This window comes from Fukomys damarensis, unplaced genomic scaffold, assembly GCF_012274545.1.
Source record: "Fukomys damarensis isolate Sample0158 unplaced genomic scaffold, DMR_v1.0_HiC HiC_scaffold_24, whole genome shotgun sequence".
Lineage (NCBI taxonomy): Eukaryota > Metazoa > Chordata > Mammalia > Rodentia > Bathyergidae > Fukomys > Fukomys damarensis.
The window spans coordinates 64,690,909-64,709,802 of record NW_022900936.1 but is presented as its reverse complement, the minus strand read 5'-3'; the positions used below and the strand labels follow the sequence as shown (position 1 = coordinate 64,709,802).

Genomic DNA, 18,894 nt, shown 5'->3' with positions numbered 1-18,894 from the left:
GTAAAAACCCAACAAAAAAAAAAAAAAAAAAGAATAAAAAGAATGCAACAAATCATCAAGAAAATTATACATCATGATCAAATAGGATTCATCCTGGATGCAGGGATGGTTCAACATACACAAGTCAATAAATGTAATACACCATGTCAATAGAGCCAAAGATACATATCATATGATCATCTCAACAGACACAGAAAAAACATTTGACAAAGTCCAATATCTGTTCATGATAAAAACCCTACTGAATCTTGGAATAGATGTTCTTTACTTCAACTGATAAAACCAAATTATGAAAAACCAACAGCCAACATTAACTTAACAGTCAAAAATTGAAAGCTTTCACACTAAAATCAGGAACAAGACAAGGATGTGCACTGCCATCACTCCTATTCGACATAGTTCTGGAAATATTAGCTAGAACCATTACACAAGAAATGAAAAGAAGATAGGAAAGGAATAAGTTAAATTATTATTTGTGGATGACATGATTCTCTCCACCAAAAACCTCCACCGAAGGACTTCTAGGTTTAATAACCAAATTCAGTAGCATAGCTGCACAGAAAGTGAACACTCAAAATCACTATCTTTGCTGTACACAAATAATAAACTCACTGAAAAATCATGGAAACAACACCTTTGACAATAGTGTTGGAAAAAATGAAATACTTAGGAATCAATCTAACAAAGGAAATAAAAGACCTATCTATACACAGAAAATCATAGTACTCCAAAAAAGGAGATAAAAAAGGATATCAGAAAATGGAAAGAAATACCCTACTCTTGGGTAGGAAGAACCAACATAGTAAAAAAAGTCCATAGCCTCAAAATTATTATACAGATTTAACACAATCCCAATCAAATTACCATTACCATACTTCACAGAACTAGAGAAAACATTCCTAAAATTCATTTGGAACCAGAAGAAACCTAAAATAGCAAAAACAAGTGGAAACAAATGAAAGGCAGAGGGCATCACAATCTCTGACTTGAAATTATGCTACAGAGTTACTGTAATAAAAACAGCACAGTACTGGAAAACAAACAGACCTGATGATAAATAAATGGAACAGACTAGAAGAGGCAGAAACAATAAACATACTCAGCCAACTTATCCATGACAAAGGAGCCAAACATCTTGAGAGGAAAGAAAGCCTCTTTAATAAGTGGTGCTGGAAAAACTGACTTTGTTTATACCAAAGACTAATCGCAATGCACCACATCTCTCACAAAGCACTAAACTAAAATCAAAATGGATCAAACATCTAAATATTATAACAGAAACACTAAATCAATTGGAAGAGAGAGTAGAAGTTGAACTCTTGAGGACATGGAATATGCAAAAAAATTCATGAACAAAAACCATAGTACATGGGAAATAGTGCAAAGAATCAACAAGCAGGATCTCATCCTATTAAAAAGTTTCTGCACCACAAAAGAAATCATCAACATAGTGAAGACACAATCCACAGGGCAGGGGAAAATTTTAGCTAGTAGTCCCTCAGAAAAAGGACTAATACCTAGAACATACAAAGAACTGAAAAATATCAGATCAAATTTAAATTCCCAATTTTAAAGATCCAATCCAAAAAATAGGCATCTGAAATGAATAGACACTTCTTAGATGAAGAAGTAGAAATGGCAAACAAATATATGAAAAAATGTTCAGCATCCTTGGTCATCTGAGAAATGCAAATTAAAACAATGTTGAGATTCCATTTCACTCCAGAAAGAAATCAACCAACAACAAAAACAGGCAAGGCTGTGGGAAACAAGGAACCCTTCTCCACTGTTGGTGGGAGTGCACACTGGCACAAGTATTGTAGAAATCAGTGTGGAGAGTCTTCAAAAAACTAGGATCAGAGGTCCCATTTGACCCAGCTATTCCTCTTCTGGGTATCTTCAAAAAGAATTAAAAACATCAGACCTCAGTGTACCCATGTTTTTAGTGACACAGTTTATCAATTTTGGAAACAACCCAAATATCCATCAACTGAAAAAGGCATAAAAAAGATGTTTTTTATATGGTAGAGTACTACTCAACTATAAAGAAAGATAAACTTGAGACATATTGAACTAAATGGATGCAACTTGAGATTATTCTCTTAAGTGAAATAAATTGGACAGGTAAATATTGCACTGTCTCTCTGTTGTGACAAATTGAAAGTATAAATTAGGACTAAAATGTATAATCAATAATACAAAATAGGAAGAAACTGTTCAGAGGAAATGGGAAACTGAAGAAGAGAAGGGGGAAAAGGAAGGGAAAAGTGAAAAAAAAGCTTTTGTAAAATAAGAGGGGGTTGAATGGTAAGGTGAGAGTTGGAGAAAGAGAGGAATCAAGATATATCATGTACAGGTACAAATTCCCTTTGATGAGTGAGGTCTTTATACATATTTAAGTTGTACCAATAAAATTAATTTTTTGAAAAAGAAAACTTGCAGTTTGGCCAAAAAAAGAACTGTGGTAAAGGTAGGGATCTTAGTCACTTTTCTCAGTGCTGGGGCAAAATATCCAATACTCACACGTTACAGGGAAAAGGTTTATTTCTGCTCATAGTAGAGGTTTCAGCCCAAAGTTGGCAGGCTCCACATAGGGCAGCATAGCAAAGGGGCATCACAAAAGAGAAACAGTTCATGGTGTGGCAAGCTGAAGGTAAGCAGCAGCAGTGAGCCCACCTTTCCCATCTATCTTCAGTAAATCCATTCAACCAAACCCAGAACTGTGCAAATTCCAATCTGTGGACTGTTAGTACCACAGACCCTCAATCCCAGTGTTATACACCCTAGATCCAGCAATGACTAAAACCTTTCACCTATGAGCACATGAGGCTTTGAAGGGACATCTAGACACAAGCCTTAACAGTGGGGTCAAAGAAATTATGGTTGCTGAAGAGAATAGCACCACTACAAAAGAAAGCATATACTTTGCACCAGAATAAGAAGAAAGATACCTTGAGGTCATCTCAGGAATTGACCAAACTTCACACATCTAAGGCTCAAGGGTGGAAAAGTGTAAACTTTTCATTGGATAAAAGTGCCCTTCTCAAGCAGGATAGTATAAGGCAGTGCTGGCAGACCTTTTAGAGTTGATTGCTCAAGCAACCCAAAAACTCACTTAAAGCAAAATGCCAATGCTGCAATTAAACCTGAATACTGAGTTCTTAGTTTAGAAAAAACAACTCATTGCATCTTTTGTCTTAAAAAGAAAACAACAACACTCCTGTCATAGGTTTGCCACCACTGGCCTAGGAAATTGAGTATCCAGGACTTACTTTACCAAAGTCAGCTGTCCAGGCACTCACAAGCCATTGCAGACATGGTCCAAGGGGTCTCAGCTATTCTTCACATTGGTGGCAGGTCTCAGTATTGCCCACAGGATGTTGTTTTTTCAGATATACAGAATAAAGAGTGATAGAATCACAGAGGCTTCCAGAAGATTTCAAAAGGTCTGGGATGCCAGGCAATATGTGGCAAGATCAAAGTCCTTACAGGCAACCCCTGAGAAAATCAATCACGCAGCTGTGGGAGCAAAGCAGAAGCTGTAGGACAGACCCCAGCAAGTCAGAGATGCCAGGAATATGAAGGACCTACTGAGCCATCCTAAGAGAGAGGTTGCTATGTGGGCTACAACTATTAAGGCCATAGAAGTGAGGCACCCAGGTCCTTCGGAACTCACGTCATGCCACCACATGCCCTTCGTGCCACATGTCTTACTTTTCTTGTTGTTGAGACAAAATATCCAACACTCAAAGTTAAAAGGGGAAAGGTTTATTTAGCTCACAGTTTGTAGAACCTTCAGTTGATAATCTGCTGTCTCCAAGGCAGAGGGGTAACAATTCATGGCAGAAATGAAGGTAGCAAAGCAACAAGGAACATTAACAGCATCTTTTTGCCACTTTTATCTTATCCAGATTATTCCTGGATTAGAGGAGTGCCAAACCAATAAGTAAACTAATTTAATAACCACACATCTTTAATCCTAGCATCACACCTCTAGATTTAGCCACCTCTGAAAAAGCTCTATGACTGCATGAGTCTCTGGGGAGACACCTAGACACAAACCATAACACCCAAGAGCTACAGGACTTACTATTACTCCTGCTGTTTTGATCTAGCTTTGGTCTAATGTTTTTCTATTCCTTATTCCTACTCTTTCAAAAGGAAATATTTACCCTGTGCCATTTTATTTTGGAAATGCTAAGAGTTTCCCTTCATTCTCAAAGGAGACTTAGTGCATTGCCAGTTGTACAAAATAACACAACTATTAATAGTTGCTTCGTGATAGGTGGAATTATGATCATGTAATGTTTATTTGGATATTAAGTATGGTTTAAGGAGATAAAACTAGATGTTAATTTGATAAAAGGTAGACACATGACAGTGAATCATGATTAGCAACTTGATTGAATTAAGAGGTACCTAGAGATGACTGGTTTGTGAGAAAGTTAGCATCATCAATGTATTATCAATGAATTCATGGATGAATGGTCTAATGGGCAGTAGGACCTAGTCAGACGTGTGGAAGGGAGGTGTTACATTACAAGGTATAACTTTTCACAGGGTATTCCCCTCTTTTTCTGCTTCTTGCTGCCATGAGTTGATTAGCTTTCCTCTACCATGCTATTCTGCCATAAGGTTTCTGTCTTGTAGCCAATCAATCATGGACTGAAACCTCTGGACCATGAGCCAAAATAAATCTTTCATCTTTTAAGATGTATATGTCAAGTGTTTCGTCCCATCAATGGAAAGGTGACTAACATAATAATATAAATATATCACAAATTATGAAACAACTTCACTAAAGAGAATGAAAATGTGCTGACCTAAGTCATTTTAAAAATGAGTAAAGTCTAAGATTAAATGCAAAGGAATTGCAGTGAAAAACTATACTATAGTAGATAAAGTTGTTTGCCACAGGGTTATTAATAATTCTGATACTCAGATACATGTTTACTAGGATTGAGTTCCAGAATAGCAAAAGTGATCTTGTAATTAATAATCTCTGTTATAATTAATAACTTTTTTTTGTACTGGGGACGGAACTCAGAACCTTTCGCTTGTGAGGCAGATGCTGTGCCACTGAGCTAAATCCCCAGCCCATAATTAATAACTTTATAGCCATTCTTCCATTACCCTCTTTCCTTCCCCCTTATTCCTTGCCTCTTTTCTAATAATAGTCCCCACTTTTATATCATCTTTTCAGATTCCACATTTTAGGGAAAATATGTGATACGTGTCTTTCTGAGTCTGAGGTAAAAAGATGTCCACAACAGCCGGCGATTTAGCTCAGTGGTTCCACTGCCTGCCTTGCAAGTGCAAGGTCCCTAGTTCAATCCCCGGTATCAAAAACAAAAAACAAAAAAGATGTCCACAACACCCTGTTAATGAAATAGCAGGTTACAAAACAATATATATGCCATTGCCAATTTTTCATTTTCAAAAATGCATTAATGTATCTTTTTTTGTTTTTTGGTACCAGGGATTGAATTCTGGTCCTTGCGCTTGTGAAGCAGGCACTGGAACCACTGAGCTAAATCCCCAGCCACGAATGTATCGTGATATCAAGAAATTGTCTAGAATGGAGTTCACTTAACTGTTTTAATCTGTCTGTGAATGAGCTCCTGAGTACATTTTTTTTTCTGTTTAAGACTATTTTTCGACTTGTGCTATTACAAAATCTTTTTCTAAGCAGAGGAAGTTAAATACTGTAAATAATGAGGTGATGAATATGTTAATATAGCTTGATTGTAGTAATCACTTTGCAATGCATATGTATCCCAAAGATGCTAAACACAAAAACAGGAAGGTTGTAGATCATCTTACATATATATGATTTTATTTGTCAATTGTGCTCAATAAAAGAGTGAAAAAATTAAAAAAAAAAAAAGCGATCTTGGGTAAGAAGACCAAAGCAAGAAGTCTCACATTCCTGGCTTCCTGTTATACTACAAAGCTACAGTGACAAAACATCATGATACTGGCACAAACACACACACAAGGATCCGTGGAAAATAGAGGATGAAGAAAATCACCAGGCACTTTCAACTATTTGATCTTTGAAAAAGAGGTAAAAAATATACACTGGAGGAAAGATGGCCTCTTTAATAAATAGTGCTAGGAAAATTGGCTATCCACTTACAGAAGATTGAATCTATACCCATATCTCTCACTATGTACTCAATTAAAATAAAAATGGAACAAAGATCCAAATGATAAAACAAATACTATTTCTGTCAAAAGGTAAAATAGGTAAAACTACTGTAGTCATGGGCAAGGATTTCCTGAAAAAAAAATTAAAATGCATAAGAAACAGAAAAGAAGAACCAAGACCTGTCATGTAAAGGTACATGATCCCAATAATGAATGTAACTGTACTGTATAATTAAAATGTACCAATAAACTCAATGAGGAAAAAAAATAAAAAATTTTAAAAAGAAAAGAATCAACAAATGAGATCCTATCAAATTAAAAAGCTTCTGCACATTAAAGGAAACAACCAACAGAGTGAAGAAATAGCCTACAGAAGGGGAAAAAAACTGCTAGCTATTCCTTACAAAGTTGCAAGAGCAACTATACGAAGAAAGAATATCCCTTTCAACAAACAGCATGGGAGTAATTGATCATGAATAGGTTAAAAAATATCTTCTTCTATGTCTCATGTCCTCAACAAAAATAACCTAAAATGACTTAAATGTAAAACTACAATCTTTTAAAAATATTAAAAGAAAATCATTGATGCCTAAGTACACTAGAAATGAGATAGGTAGTCACTAAAACATTAAAAGAAAAAAGACAATAGGAATTTATTAAAATGAAGGTTTTCCCTATGAAAGACAATAAAAAGACAAAATTACAAACTGAGGAAAAATATATACACATAAAGCAGTCACATTTAGAACATATAAGGAGCAGTCACAATGAAATGATAAATGCACAATAATCCAATTAGAAAACAGAAAGTATACATAAACATACATTTCATTAACTAGGATATATAACAAGCTTATTAAAAATGAACAATACTATAACACATTAGTTAATTCAAATTAAATCCAGAATTAGATATCAATATTTTACCTATCAGAACAGCTAAAATAAAAATAATGAAAAAATCAAATTCCAAGGCACGTGTGGTGGTACATGCCTGTAATCCTAGCATTAGGGAGGCTAAGACAGGAGGATCACTTTGAATTCAAGACCAGTTTGGACTACATGGTGAGTTCAATGCCAGCCTGAAATATATATATCAAAACCTTGTTTCAAAAACCAATTAAAAAACAAAAGAAAAGAAAACATTAAATTCAAGTTATAATGTGGAGAAATGACCTCATATATTTCCTGTAGGAATACAGAATGATACAGCCATTCAGGGAAACAGCTTCATATCTTCTTGTAAAGGCAAACGAACACTATATAACCTAGCAATTATGCTTTCACACAAGGGATTATTCCATAGAAACAAAAAATTAACCTCACAAAATATCTATCTACAAACTTGCAGTATAGTTTTATTTGTTATAGCCAAGAGAAACAACCCAGACAATCCTCTATCAGACATTACTCAGAAATAAAAGGAAATGAATTATCAATATACACAATGTGGATTCATCATGGGAATTATGCTTGATAAAAATCCAATCTTAAAAAATTATATGCTATTGAAATCCCAACACTACACTTCACAGAACTAGAAAGAAGAATCCAAAAATTCATTTGGGACCATAAGAGAACTAGAATAGCAAAAGCCATCCTAGGCAACAGACACATGGCTGTGGGTGTAACAATTCCCAATTTGAAACTATACTACAATGCCACTGTCATAAAACAGCGTGGTACTGGCAAAGAAACAGATCTGAGGATAAGTGGAATAGATTGGAAGACACAAAAACAACTCCAGAGGCCCTTAGCTACCTCATCTTTGACAAAGAGGCTGACAGTCCCCACTGAAGGAAAGATAGCCTCTTTAATAAATGGTGCTGGAAAAACTGGATCTCAAACTGCAAAAGATTAAACCTAGACCCTTATCTGTCACCATGCACTAAATTAAAATCCAAGTGGATTAAAGATCTAAATATTAAAACAGAAACATTAAACTTGCTGAAAGGTAAGTTAGGCAGAACTCTGGAAGACATTGGTATAGGAAAAGACTTTATGAACAAATCCTCAGTAGCATGGGAACTAGCAGATAGAATCAACAACTGGGATCTCATCTTACTAAAAAGCTTCTGTACTACAAAAGAAACCATCAGCAGAACTAAGAGACAATCTACAATGTGGGAAAAAATTTTTGCCAGCTGTTCCTCAGACAAAGGACTATTATCAAGGATATATAAAGAACTCAAAACAATCAGTCCCCCCAAATATAAAGACCCGATTCAAAAATGGGCATCCGAAATGAACAGACATATCTGAGACAAAGAAGTAAGAGCAGCAAGTAAATAAATGAAAAAATGTTCCACATCACTGATCATTCGAGAGATGCAGATGAAAACAACACTGAGATTCCACCTCACCCCACAAAGAATGGCTGCTATCAAGAAATCACACAATAACAAATGTTGGCGGGGTTGTGGGGAGAAAGGAACCCTTCTTCATTGTTGGTGGGAGTGCAGACTGGTGCAACCACTATGGAAATCAATATGGAGATACCTCAAAGAGCTTGGACTGGAGGTTCCATTTGACCCAGCCATCCCTCTGCTGAGAATCTTTCCAAAAGAACTAAAAGAATCCTATCACAGAGAAGTATGTGCACCCATGTTTATAGCGGCACAATTTGTAAGCTAAAACTTGGAAACAGCCCACTTGCCCATCCGTTGGAAACTGGATAAAGAAGATGTGGTTTTTCTATAAAATGGAATATTACTCTTCCATAAAGAATGAGAAAATAGATTCATTCATAGGAAAATGGATACATATTGAAGATATACTCCTAAGTGAAATAAATAAGTCACAGATGTGTGAATATCGAATAGTTTCCCTGGTGTGAATAATCTGCAACAATGCATAAGATTCTAATAAGATTACTGACATTTAGAAATGGGAAGAAAGGAGCTAAAGGTGTAGGGAAGGTATGATGGGTAGGGGAAGGGTAATAAGGGAAAAGAAAAAAATGTGAGATAATGAAAAGATGAAAATAAAGTGTTTGTAGATGGGGAGGGGAGGAGCGGGTGAACGGAGGAAAGGAGTAAGGGGAAAAAATGAGAATCAAGACTTGTCATGTAGAGGTACAAGATCCCAACAATGAATGTAACTGTACTGTATCCCTAAAATGTACCAATAAACTCAATTAAAGCTGAAAAAAAAAAACCTGAAATCCTTCACGCTAAAATCAGGAACAAGGATGTCCACTATCACCTCTCCTGTTCAGTATAGTTCTGCAAAAATTACCCACAGCAATTAGAAAATACAAAGCAATAAAAGGAATAAAGATAGGAAAGGAAGACACCAAATTGTCATTATTTGCAGACAACGCAATACTCTATTAAGAAGACCCCAAGAACTCCACAAAAAAGTCTTCTAGACTTAATAACCAAATTTAGTAAAGTAGCTGGATACAAGGTTAACACAAAAAAATCAATAGCTTTTCTGTACACTGAAAACAGACTCACTGAGATAGAAATGGGGCAATAAATTCCTTTCACAATAGCATCCAAAAAAATTGAAATACCTAGGAGTCAACCTAACAAAAGAAATCAAAGACCTCTACTCTGAAAACTACAGCACTCTGAAAACGGAGACTAATGAGGATATCAGAAAATGGAAAGACATCTCTTGTTCTATGGTACGAAGAATCAACATAGTGATAATGTCCATACATCCAAAAAAATATATAGATTCAGTGTAACCCCAATTGAAATCACAGAAGCATACTTCACAGACCTTGAGAAAACAATCCAATTATTCATTTGGAACAAGAAGAGACCTAGAATAGCAAAAGCAATTCTAGGCAATAAAGAGAAGCTAGGGGGTATCACAATTCCCCAACTTGAAATGATACTACAAAGCTACTGTGATAAAAACAGCATGGTACTGGCAAAGAAACAGACCTGAGGACCAGTGGTACAGATTAGAAGATGCAGAAACAACTCAACACACTCAGCCACCTCATATTCCACAAAGGAGCCAACACCCTCCCTGAAAAAAGATATCCTCTTTAATAAGTGGTGCTAGAAAAACTGGGTTTCAACTTGCCAAAGACTAAAACTAGACCTATATCTCTAACCATGCACTAAATGAAAATCAAAATGGATTACAGATCCATTTTATAGAAAAACCACATCTTCCAACTGATGGGCAATTGGGCCATTTCCAAGTTTTAGCTATTACAAACTGTGCCGCTATAAACATAGGTGTGCAAATATCACTGTAATATGATTTTTTTAATTAATTGACAATGTGAAAAAGGAAGAAAGGGCTAACGGTGTAGGGGAAGTGGAAAGGGTAGGGGAAAGGAAATAAGGGAAAAGAAAAAAATATGAGCAAATGGAAAGTGTTTGTAAGTGGGGAGGGGAGGCGGGGTGAAGGGAGAGCAAGGGTATGGGAAAAAAATGACAACTAAGACCTGAAAAGTAAAGGTACAAGATCCCAATGATGGATGTAACTGTACTGTCTGTATACCTAAAAAGTACCAATAAACTCAATGAGGAAAAAAATGGATTAAAGATCTCAGTATTAAAGCAGAAACAATAAATCTGCTGGAAGAGAGGTTAGGTAGAACTCTTGAAAACATTCCAGTATTATGTGATGTAATTCAATACCCATTATTTTAAAAAATATATGCTTAAAGGAAATTGAGAGAGAAACTTACTTAATTTTTTTAAATCTACAAATAACTACCACAAACATCACATTTAACAGAATAGTAAAATTGTTCCCTAAAATAAATAATCAGACAAGAAAACCATTGTTCTTGTCCATTTTGGTAAATAACATTGATGGTCTGTGGGAGACAGATTTTGTGATGTGATCTCCCAATGTTTTTACCTTTGAAGGTACCCAAGATCTGTGACAGAATATGACAAAGGTCATGGATATCACATCCCTGATTTAGTTACATATGTCTCTCATCTTATAAGAAGACTTTCTCTAACATACTGTTCTGTTGTGAGCTGACCTATAGAGAGCATCATATTGCAGACAATGGAGGACAGCCTTGGGCCAAAAGCCATCAAGAAGCTGAGGCCATGAATAATACAATGTGCAAGACAACTACAAGGCATGATCAAAAAACACAGTGAATGACCAAAAATTTTTAATTTGTTACAGTAAAACACATATTGCCATAAATCCCCTCAAATTACTCCACCTCATTTCAAACACATTTCTTTCATCATTCTTGCCACTTTATGAAGCACTTCTGGAAGTCCTCTTTTGTGAGTGCAGTGTCTTCTGTTGTGCTGTTATGTCCCGAATTAATGAAAAACATTCACCTTTTGGGGTCATTTTGAAATTGGAGAAGAAGAGAAGTCACACAGTTCCAGATCTGATGAATAAGTTGGATAAGATCACACTGTTTTTACCAGCCTGCCTTTCCTCTGGACAGTACTCACTGGTAAAATTCGCTGTACTTTTTAAAATCATAACTCATAAGGACATTGAAACAGAATTTCCTGAACTGTTTTAGAAACTAGAAAGAATAAGAAGAAAAGAGTGTTCTAACTGAAGGAAAATACTTGAGGAGGACTAGTGGCAATGTGTCTGTAATAATTTCCTGTGATAATTTTTTTTTTATTTTAACATTCACCATGTAATACCAACATGTCAGCATGAAAATGGATTCTTCTCCAGTCAGGCTACAGCCAACTTAACAATAGTTTGTAAGATTCTGAAACAATAAATTCAGCTACTCTATGCCTATTCTCCTACTCCAGTGAATTAAAAGATAATGCATATTATTTTAAACCACTAAGACTGCAATAATCAAAGAAGACCTTAAGTAAACATATATTCACAGATTGAATGATCAATATTGCCATTCTCTATGACAGTATGTTAGCTGTCAATCTCTGAAGAACAAAAATTAAAACAGTGCCCTTCTCTTCTGAGGGGGACTAATAAAGTATGACAAGTTAGTGAACATTCTTTAGTTACATGATGAAATGTATTTTTCTAAAAAGATAAATATTACATTTTGTAAATATTAAAATGACTCAAAGTTCTTGGGATCTACACTTATCCTAAATTTTTAAGTTTGTTCCTACCAATTAATCTACCTTGAGATAATATTAAAATTAAAAATCATCATCACCAATCATTTCCTCCTCCCAAAAGTTCCATAAAAGGAACATTCCTTTCAACACTAGAATTGTGAAGGAAAAAAATATTCTTTGCATCCCCACAAAAGTGTAGTCAGATCTACTGAAAGCATTAAAAGAAAATCTTACCAGCAGATAGGGATAAAATCAGCATCATAATTGGAATATTAATATTTTTATGTTAAAGAAAAAATAGTGTAACAACTCTGGAATATATTTAAAATTGTGCAATATCCTGAAATTTCTGCCAAATAACTTACTTTAAATTTAAAATAAAATAGTCAGGCGTGGTGGTGCATGCCTGTAATCCCAGCACTTGTAGGCTGAGGCAGGAGGATCACTGTGAATTCAAGACCAACCTGGGTCACACAGTGAGTTCCAGGTCAGTCTCAAGTACATAGTGAGACCCTGTCTCAAAAAACCAAATAAATAAATAAAATTAAGTAGCAAAAACTAGGTCTAATCTAAAGAAAGAAGTACTGTCTAGTTTTAACAAATGTCCCCTAAAGACTCATGTATTGAAGGCACTAATCTCATCAACTAATTAAAGGACTGATAAACTCACAGCCAAGTAAGCTACTAGAAATTGAGGTCCAGTGGGAAATATAGGTCACTGGGATATGCTAACCTCACCCCTTCATCTCTCTCTGCCTCTTTCCTTTTCTTTCGTTCTCAGCTTCCATAAAATGAGAAGTTTTCGTTCACCCTGACCTTCTACCATGATGTTTCAGCCAGCCATGGACTGAAACCTTTGAAACCATAAACAAAATAAACCTTTTCTCCTTTGATTGTGTATGTCAAGATTGTCCCCGCAATGGAAAGTTGATAATACAAAGTGTAATAAAGAATATTTATATATGTCATCTTTTTCTCATCTTATCTATAAAAAAGGTGTACTTCATTAACTCTACCCATATCACTGTGATTCATAATCAATTACTATCATTCAATAACATAAAGTGAGTAACATCTTGGGCCCAAAGCCAATGAAACTTGCCTCCATTATTTACCTTCCTTCATTTGAATGGCATTTCCTCATCTGGATAAATTTACTTCTCAGAGATTTCTCTTCCCATCTTAATATCAAAATTTCCTGTGATATTCTTTTCCAAGCACAGCAAAGTGTTTCATTGTTTCCCAAGCGATAAATATCAGATTATTTTATAGAGTTAAAGTACATTACAGGTTTTACTTCACCTCTTGATGGATTATCAGTTAAACAGAAGTGCATTATGCTCTATGTCTGAACTGAATCCATTATTAGAGATATTAAAAAAACTTAGTATAAATAAAATCTAATAACTTTCCATTGATATAATTTCCACTTTTGATTATAATACTTAATTCTGCAGTGGAGGAATTTGAATTCTGATCAAATTAACATCACTGACAACATTCATCTTAGATGTTTAGTGTTGCTCTGAAATTAGTAGCAACATATTTTGGATATCTGAAATGTTTTTCAATGCTTTTTAAATGTAAAAACATATTTAAGCAAAAGGCAATGGTTAAAGCACAGAAAGTAACTGACATGATTAAAGGTATAGAAATACATTTATTGTATACTGACTTTTAAATTTCAGATCTGGGTTTTCAGTAACATGCTCCAGAGAAAAGAATGTATTATTGGTAAAATATTGGCTTAAAGCTAGGAGAAGATAACGTGGAGGTATCTCCCATTAATAGGTAACACCAATTATTCATTCTCAAAGAAAATAAACTGCTACAAAAGGAAGAATGAATAAATTATTTCTAGCTGTTGAGATAATGAAAAAGTCTGTCAAGTTAACATGAAACTTGTTCAATGAATCATTTTGCTGTACACTGCAATTGTTTAATTCATATATTCTCACCGTTCTCGGTTAAATTTAAGAGAATGAAGAACAGCTGGCCTTTTTTGTCTAAGGTTCCACAAATGAAGGGTATCATCTGAACTTGCACTAACCAAAGCACCCTGTAAAAAAAGAAGACAATGTTAAGTGTGTGCTTTCCTTAAAGAAATATTATCATAGTGAATATTAAAGTTTTCTCTGTCTCCTTTAGGAAACATGAAATTTAAACTTCTTTTGTTCTTACTCTCACATATGCACTATAAATCTTTACACAGAAGCAAACAGTGTGAAAAACTATAATAATACATAAGATCCTAGTGATATAATTGACAATGTGAAATAGGAAGAAAAGGGCTAAAGGTGTAGGGAAAGTGGAAAGGATAGGGTAAAGGTAATAAGGGAAAAGAAAAAAATATGAGAAAATGTAAAAATGGAAATAAAGTATTTGTAAATAGGGAAGGGAGGAGGGGGCGAAGGGAGGGCAGGGACAAAGGGAAAAAATGAGAAACAAGACCTGTCATGTAAAGGTATAAGATCCCAATGATGAATGTAACTGCATTGTATACCTAAAATGTACCAATAAACTCAATGAAAAAAAAAAGCAAATAAACAACTCAGTTTTATAAATCAAACATATGACATATAAAAATTCTCCTTCAAAAGAATTTTCTTATATTTTAAAAATATGTTTTTATTAAAAATATATATTTGCTGGGGGCAGGGATTTAGCTCAGTTGTGCTGCTGCCTGTCTCACAAGCACAAGTTCAAGTTCAATCTGTAATACCAAATACATACACATACATACACACACATAAAATTTAAATTTATTATTTAAATATTTATTTAATATTTTAATAATTTTATTTTAGTATTTTTTTACTTATTTTTTATTTTTATTGAGTTTATTGGTACAATCTAGGTCTACAATACAGTTACATTCATTAATGGGATCCTGTACCTTCACATGACAGTTCTTGGTTCTCATTTTTTCCTTGTCCCTGCCCTCCCTTCACCCTCCTCCTCCCCTCCCCATTTACAAACTCTTTATTTCCATTTTTACATTTTTTCATATGTTTTCTTTTCCCTTATTTCCTTTCTCCTACTCTTCCCACTTTCCCTACACCTTTAGCCCTTTTCTTCCTATTTCACACTCTTAATTATCCCATTAGGATCTTGAGTAGTATTATAGTTTTTCACACCAGAGAAACTATTTGGTATTTACACATGTGTGACTTATTTATTTCACTTAAGAGTATATCCTCAATATGTATCCATTTTCCTATGAATGAATGGTGCAACCACTATGGAAATCAATATGGAGATACCTCAAAGAGCTAGATCTAGAGGTTCCATTTGACCCAGCCATCCCTCTGCTGGCTATCTTTCCAAAAGATTTAAAAGAATCATACCACAGAGATATATGTGCACCAATGTTTATAGCAGCACAGTTTGTTTACTTTTTAAATGTAATTTAAATATTATTATTATTATTATTTAAATGTATATATATATATATATGTATATATGCATTTGCTTTAATTTAATCTGCTTCTGATAGCCCAGGAAGGTTCACCTAATTCAAACAAAAATATCTGTCAAAGAAAGAAAATATTTTTTCTAGATTTCAACTAGATTCAGTATAACTGTAAAAATAATACAAATGTAATCCAACATCACCAAATACAAATGAATTTTACTTCAAATAATAGATACAGTTTATTTTACTTCTTATCATGGCTACAAGCATATGGACAGGCAACTACATTAAATAGATATAGATAGTATTTCAGCATGTTAAGATCATCTTGAAATATCAGAACTTTTAACAGAATCATTATAGAAAGTATGACAGAGACTAAAGTTCCAATACAGTAATGACCGTTCTCTAATAGTTATCTAGTAGATTGACGGTGATCCCGAATTCTTAAAATTCTTTACCTATTTTCTAAAATCCTGTGTTACAAATAACCTTTCAGAGTTCACAACATCAATCAAAGATACAACAATGATTATCTCATTAACATGCTAGAAAGAACTATACTGGAACTCGCAGCACTTATTTCTTCTTTAGGAGGAGTTAAAGGAGAGCAGATAGGAATTTAAATTTCTTTCTGAAACATTTCCTAATCTCAAAACATTCCTGAACCCAATAATGTTTCTCTAAATGTACCTGTGATTTTAGTTTCAGAGAGGAATAGTTTATTTAAGTAAAACACAGGTGTCTACATTAAAAATTAAATGTTGTTTACATATACATAAATATACATGTCCAAAGATACACCGAATGATGTGTATTTAAACATGAACTCATAATTTTATACCATGCAATGAGATAACCTATACATGTCATGACAATTATTCTACTTGCTTGCATGTTTTATTTGAAAACTGTATATATGTTTCCTATGCATAAACTACAAAGTTACTAGAATTCCATGAAATTACTTGATGAATTAAAATTAATTTTTTGAGATTAAAAAAATACTAATCTCATTTCTCTGAGATGTAGAACACTTGGTAGAATATTTCGTAAATGGTAGAACAGAATATAACCTATAAATTCAATAAAACATACATGACAACATGACTAAAACTCTTGAAATCATAGCCATAGGAGAGGACTTTCTGAACAGAACCCCAGTTGTACAGGAAATAGTACCAAGAATCAACAAATGGGATCATATTAAATGTAAAAGCTTCTGTAAAGCAAAAGAAACAACAGAGTGAAAAGACAACCTACAAAATGGGAAAAAGTTTTGCCAGCTATTCCTCAGAGGACTAGTATGTAGAACAAAGAACTCAACACAATTAGACTCCCAAAATAAAAGACCTCATCAAAAAAGAGAAAATGAAATGAACAGACAATACTCAAAAGAAGCACAAATAGCTGATAAAATGAAGAAATGCTAAACAAGAGAAATGCAAAGTAAAATAACACTAAGAATTCCATCTAACCCCAGGGAGAATGGCCATTATCTAGAAATCAAACAACAAATGTTGATAACGCTGCTAAGAAAAAAAAAAAAAAACTTCTACATATTTGGTGGAAATGTAAAACAGTACAACCATTATGGAAGACAGTGTGGAGGGTGATTCCTCAAAAAACTGAAGCAAGAAATTCTAGTTGACCCAGCTACTCTCCTTCTAGGTATCTCCTAGAAAGAGTTAAAGATACATGCATACCTATGTCATACCAGCACAATTTATAATAGCTAAGTCTTGATAATGGCCTATATGCCTATCAACAGATAAAAGGATAAAGAAAATGTAGTATTTACACACAATGGAATACAACTCTGCTGTAAAGAAAAATGAGTTTAAGTCATTCATAGGAAAATGGTTGCCAAGTTGAGACCATAATGTTAAGTGAAATAAATCAGACAAGTTTAAATATTGCATGATTTCTCTTATATGAGAAACCAAAAGTAAAAATATAGAGCAAAATAAAAGGAAATAGGAAGTAGAAAGATAGATCTTTCTCAAAGAGGAAAACATTCAGAATGGAGGAGGGTGGAAAGAAAGGAGGGATTGGGGATAAAAAAGGAATTAAGATGTGTTATTTATATATACCAACTCCACACAAGGAATCTAAACATGCAAAATAAAAATAAAGGGGATGAAAAGATGGGTGGAAGGGGAAAGCTATGAAAAAAAAAGGAATTAGTATGTTTTATGTACATGTACCAACTCCCCACAAGGAATGTAAACATTATTCACTACACACATGTACTAATAAAATTTTGAAAAAGAATATAACAGATAAAAGCAACACACATGGTTAGGGCTGTATTACAAAATTTAAATTGGTAAGAAAAGAGTAGACAGAAAGAAAGTTTAATGGCCAGTAAAGAAATTAAAGGCCTTTAGGTCTTAAAAAAAACAAATAATTAATCTATATTGTGCTATACAGTTGCAACAACAGGATCTTTTCTTATATACAAAATTTTGCCTTTAAAATTTAGCAAATTGATAGTCTTTTATGAAAAATGTGACAATGAATAATATTGCATACATATACTTTCAAATATTTACAGCCATAATTTAAAAAGAATGTGTAATTTATGGATTGAACATTCCCAACCCAAAAATCTAAAATACCAAATGCTTCAAAATCTGAAATTTGTTGAGTGTCAAAATGATAAAACAAGAACACAATTCCAAACTTGACTTCATGTGATGGGTTGCAGTCAAAATGCAAGCACATTGAAAACATTTTGTAAAATTACCTTCAGACTGTGTGTAGAAGGTACACATGAATATAAATAAATTTCATGTAACTTGGATCTCATCCCCAATATAACTCATATGTTTATGCAAATGTTCCAAAGTCCAAATACAAAGAAACACAAAAACAAAATCTAAAACATTTATGATCCTAAACATTTTAAATAAGGGATATTCAACCTGTTATATGGTAGGCATGTATGTGTGTGTGCATATTTTAAAAGAAAATAGTGTATTATGAATTTTAAATCATCAAAGAAAATCCTTACCTCATTAACCAAGAATTGGAGCTGCAAGACAGCTGCACCACTTTCATGTTGGCAGTAACAATCAACACCAGGTCTCCCAAGTCTAACATAATAAAAGTTAAGGATTCTAAATTTTAATTAGCATAGAAACCAAAGAGTAGAGTAAAAACTAACATATTAAAAAACAAAGCTCTTGCTTTTTATCTTATTTTTTAAATAAAGTATTGAAAAATTTTTGTTTACACAAATTATACAGCACAGATGTTTCATATGCTAGAGCTTTATAAAAAGAATGACAAGTAAAAAATTGAAAGGTAGCAGTTTCCTTCCCATAA

The 18,894-nt window shown here is 33.9% G+C and overlaps 1 protein-coding gene across 6 annotated transcripts in view; it reads right to left on the bottom strand.

Annotated features, from left to right (window-relative positions):
* Positions 1–18,894, bottom strand: part of Stxbp5l (syntaxin binding protein 5 like) — a 391,696-nt gene that overhangs the window by 291,582 nt on the left and 81,220 nt on the right. For all 6 annotated transcript variants that reach the window (XR_781365.3, XM_033768099.1, XM_010630004.2 and 3 more), the window contains exons 3-4: positions 18,581–18,662; positions 14,108–14,208 (exon numbers count right to left, since the gene is read on the bottom strand). Coding sequence is in view for 5 of the 6 variants with exons in the window: in XM_033768099.1 (XP_033623990.1) it covers positions 14,108–14,208; positions 18,581–18,662 (183 nt within the window). In the remaining variant the exon portion in view is untranslated. The remainder of the gene's footprint in view (positions 1–14,107; positions 14,209–18,580; positions 18,663–18,894) is intronic.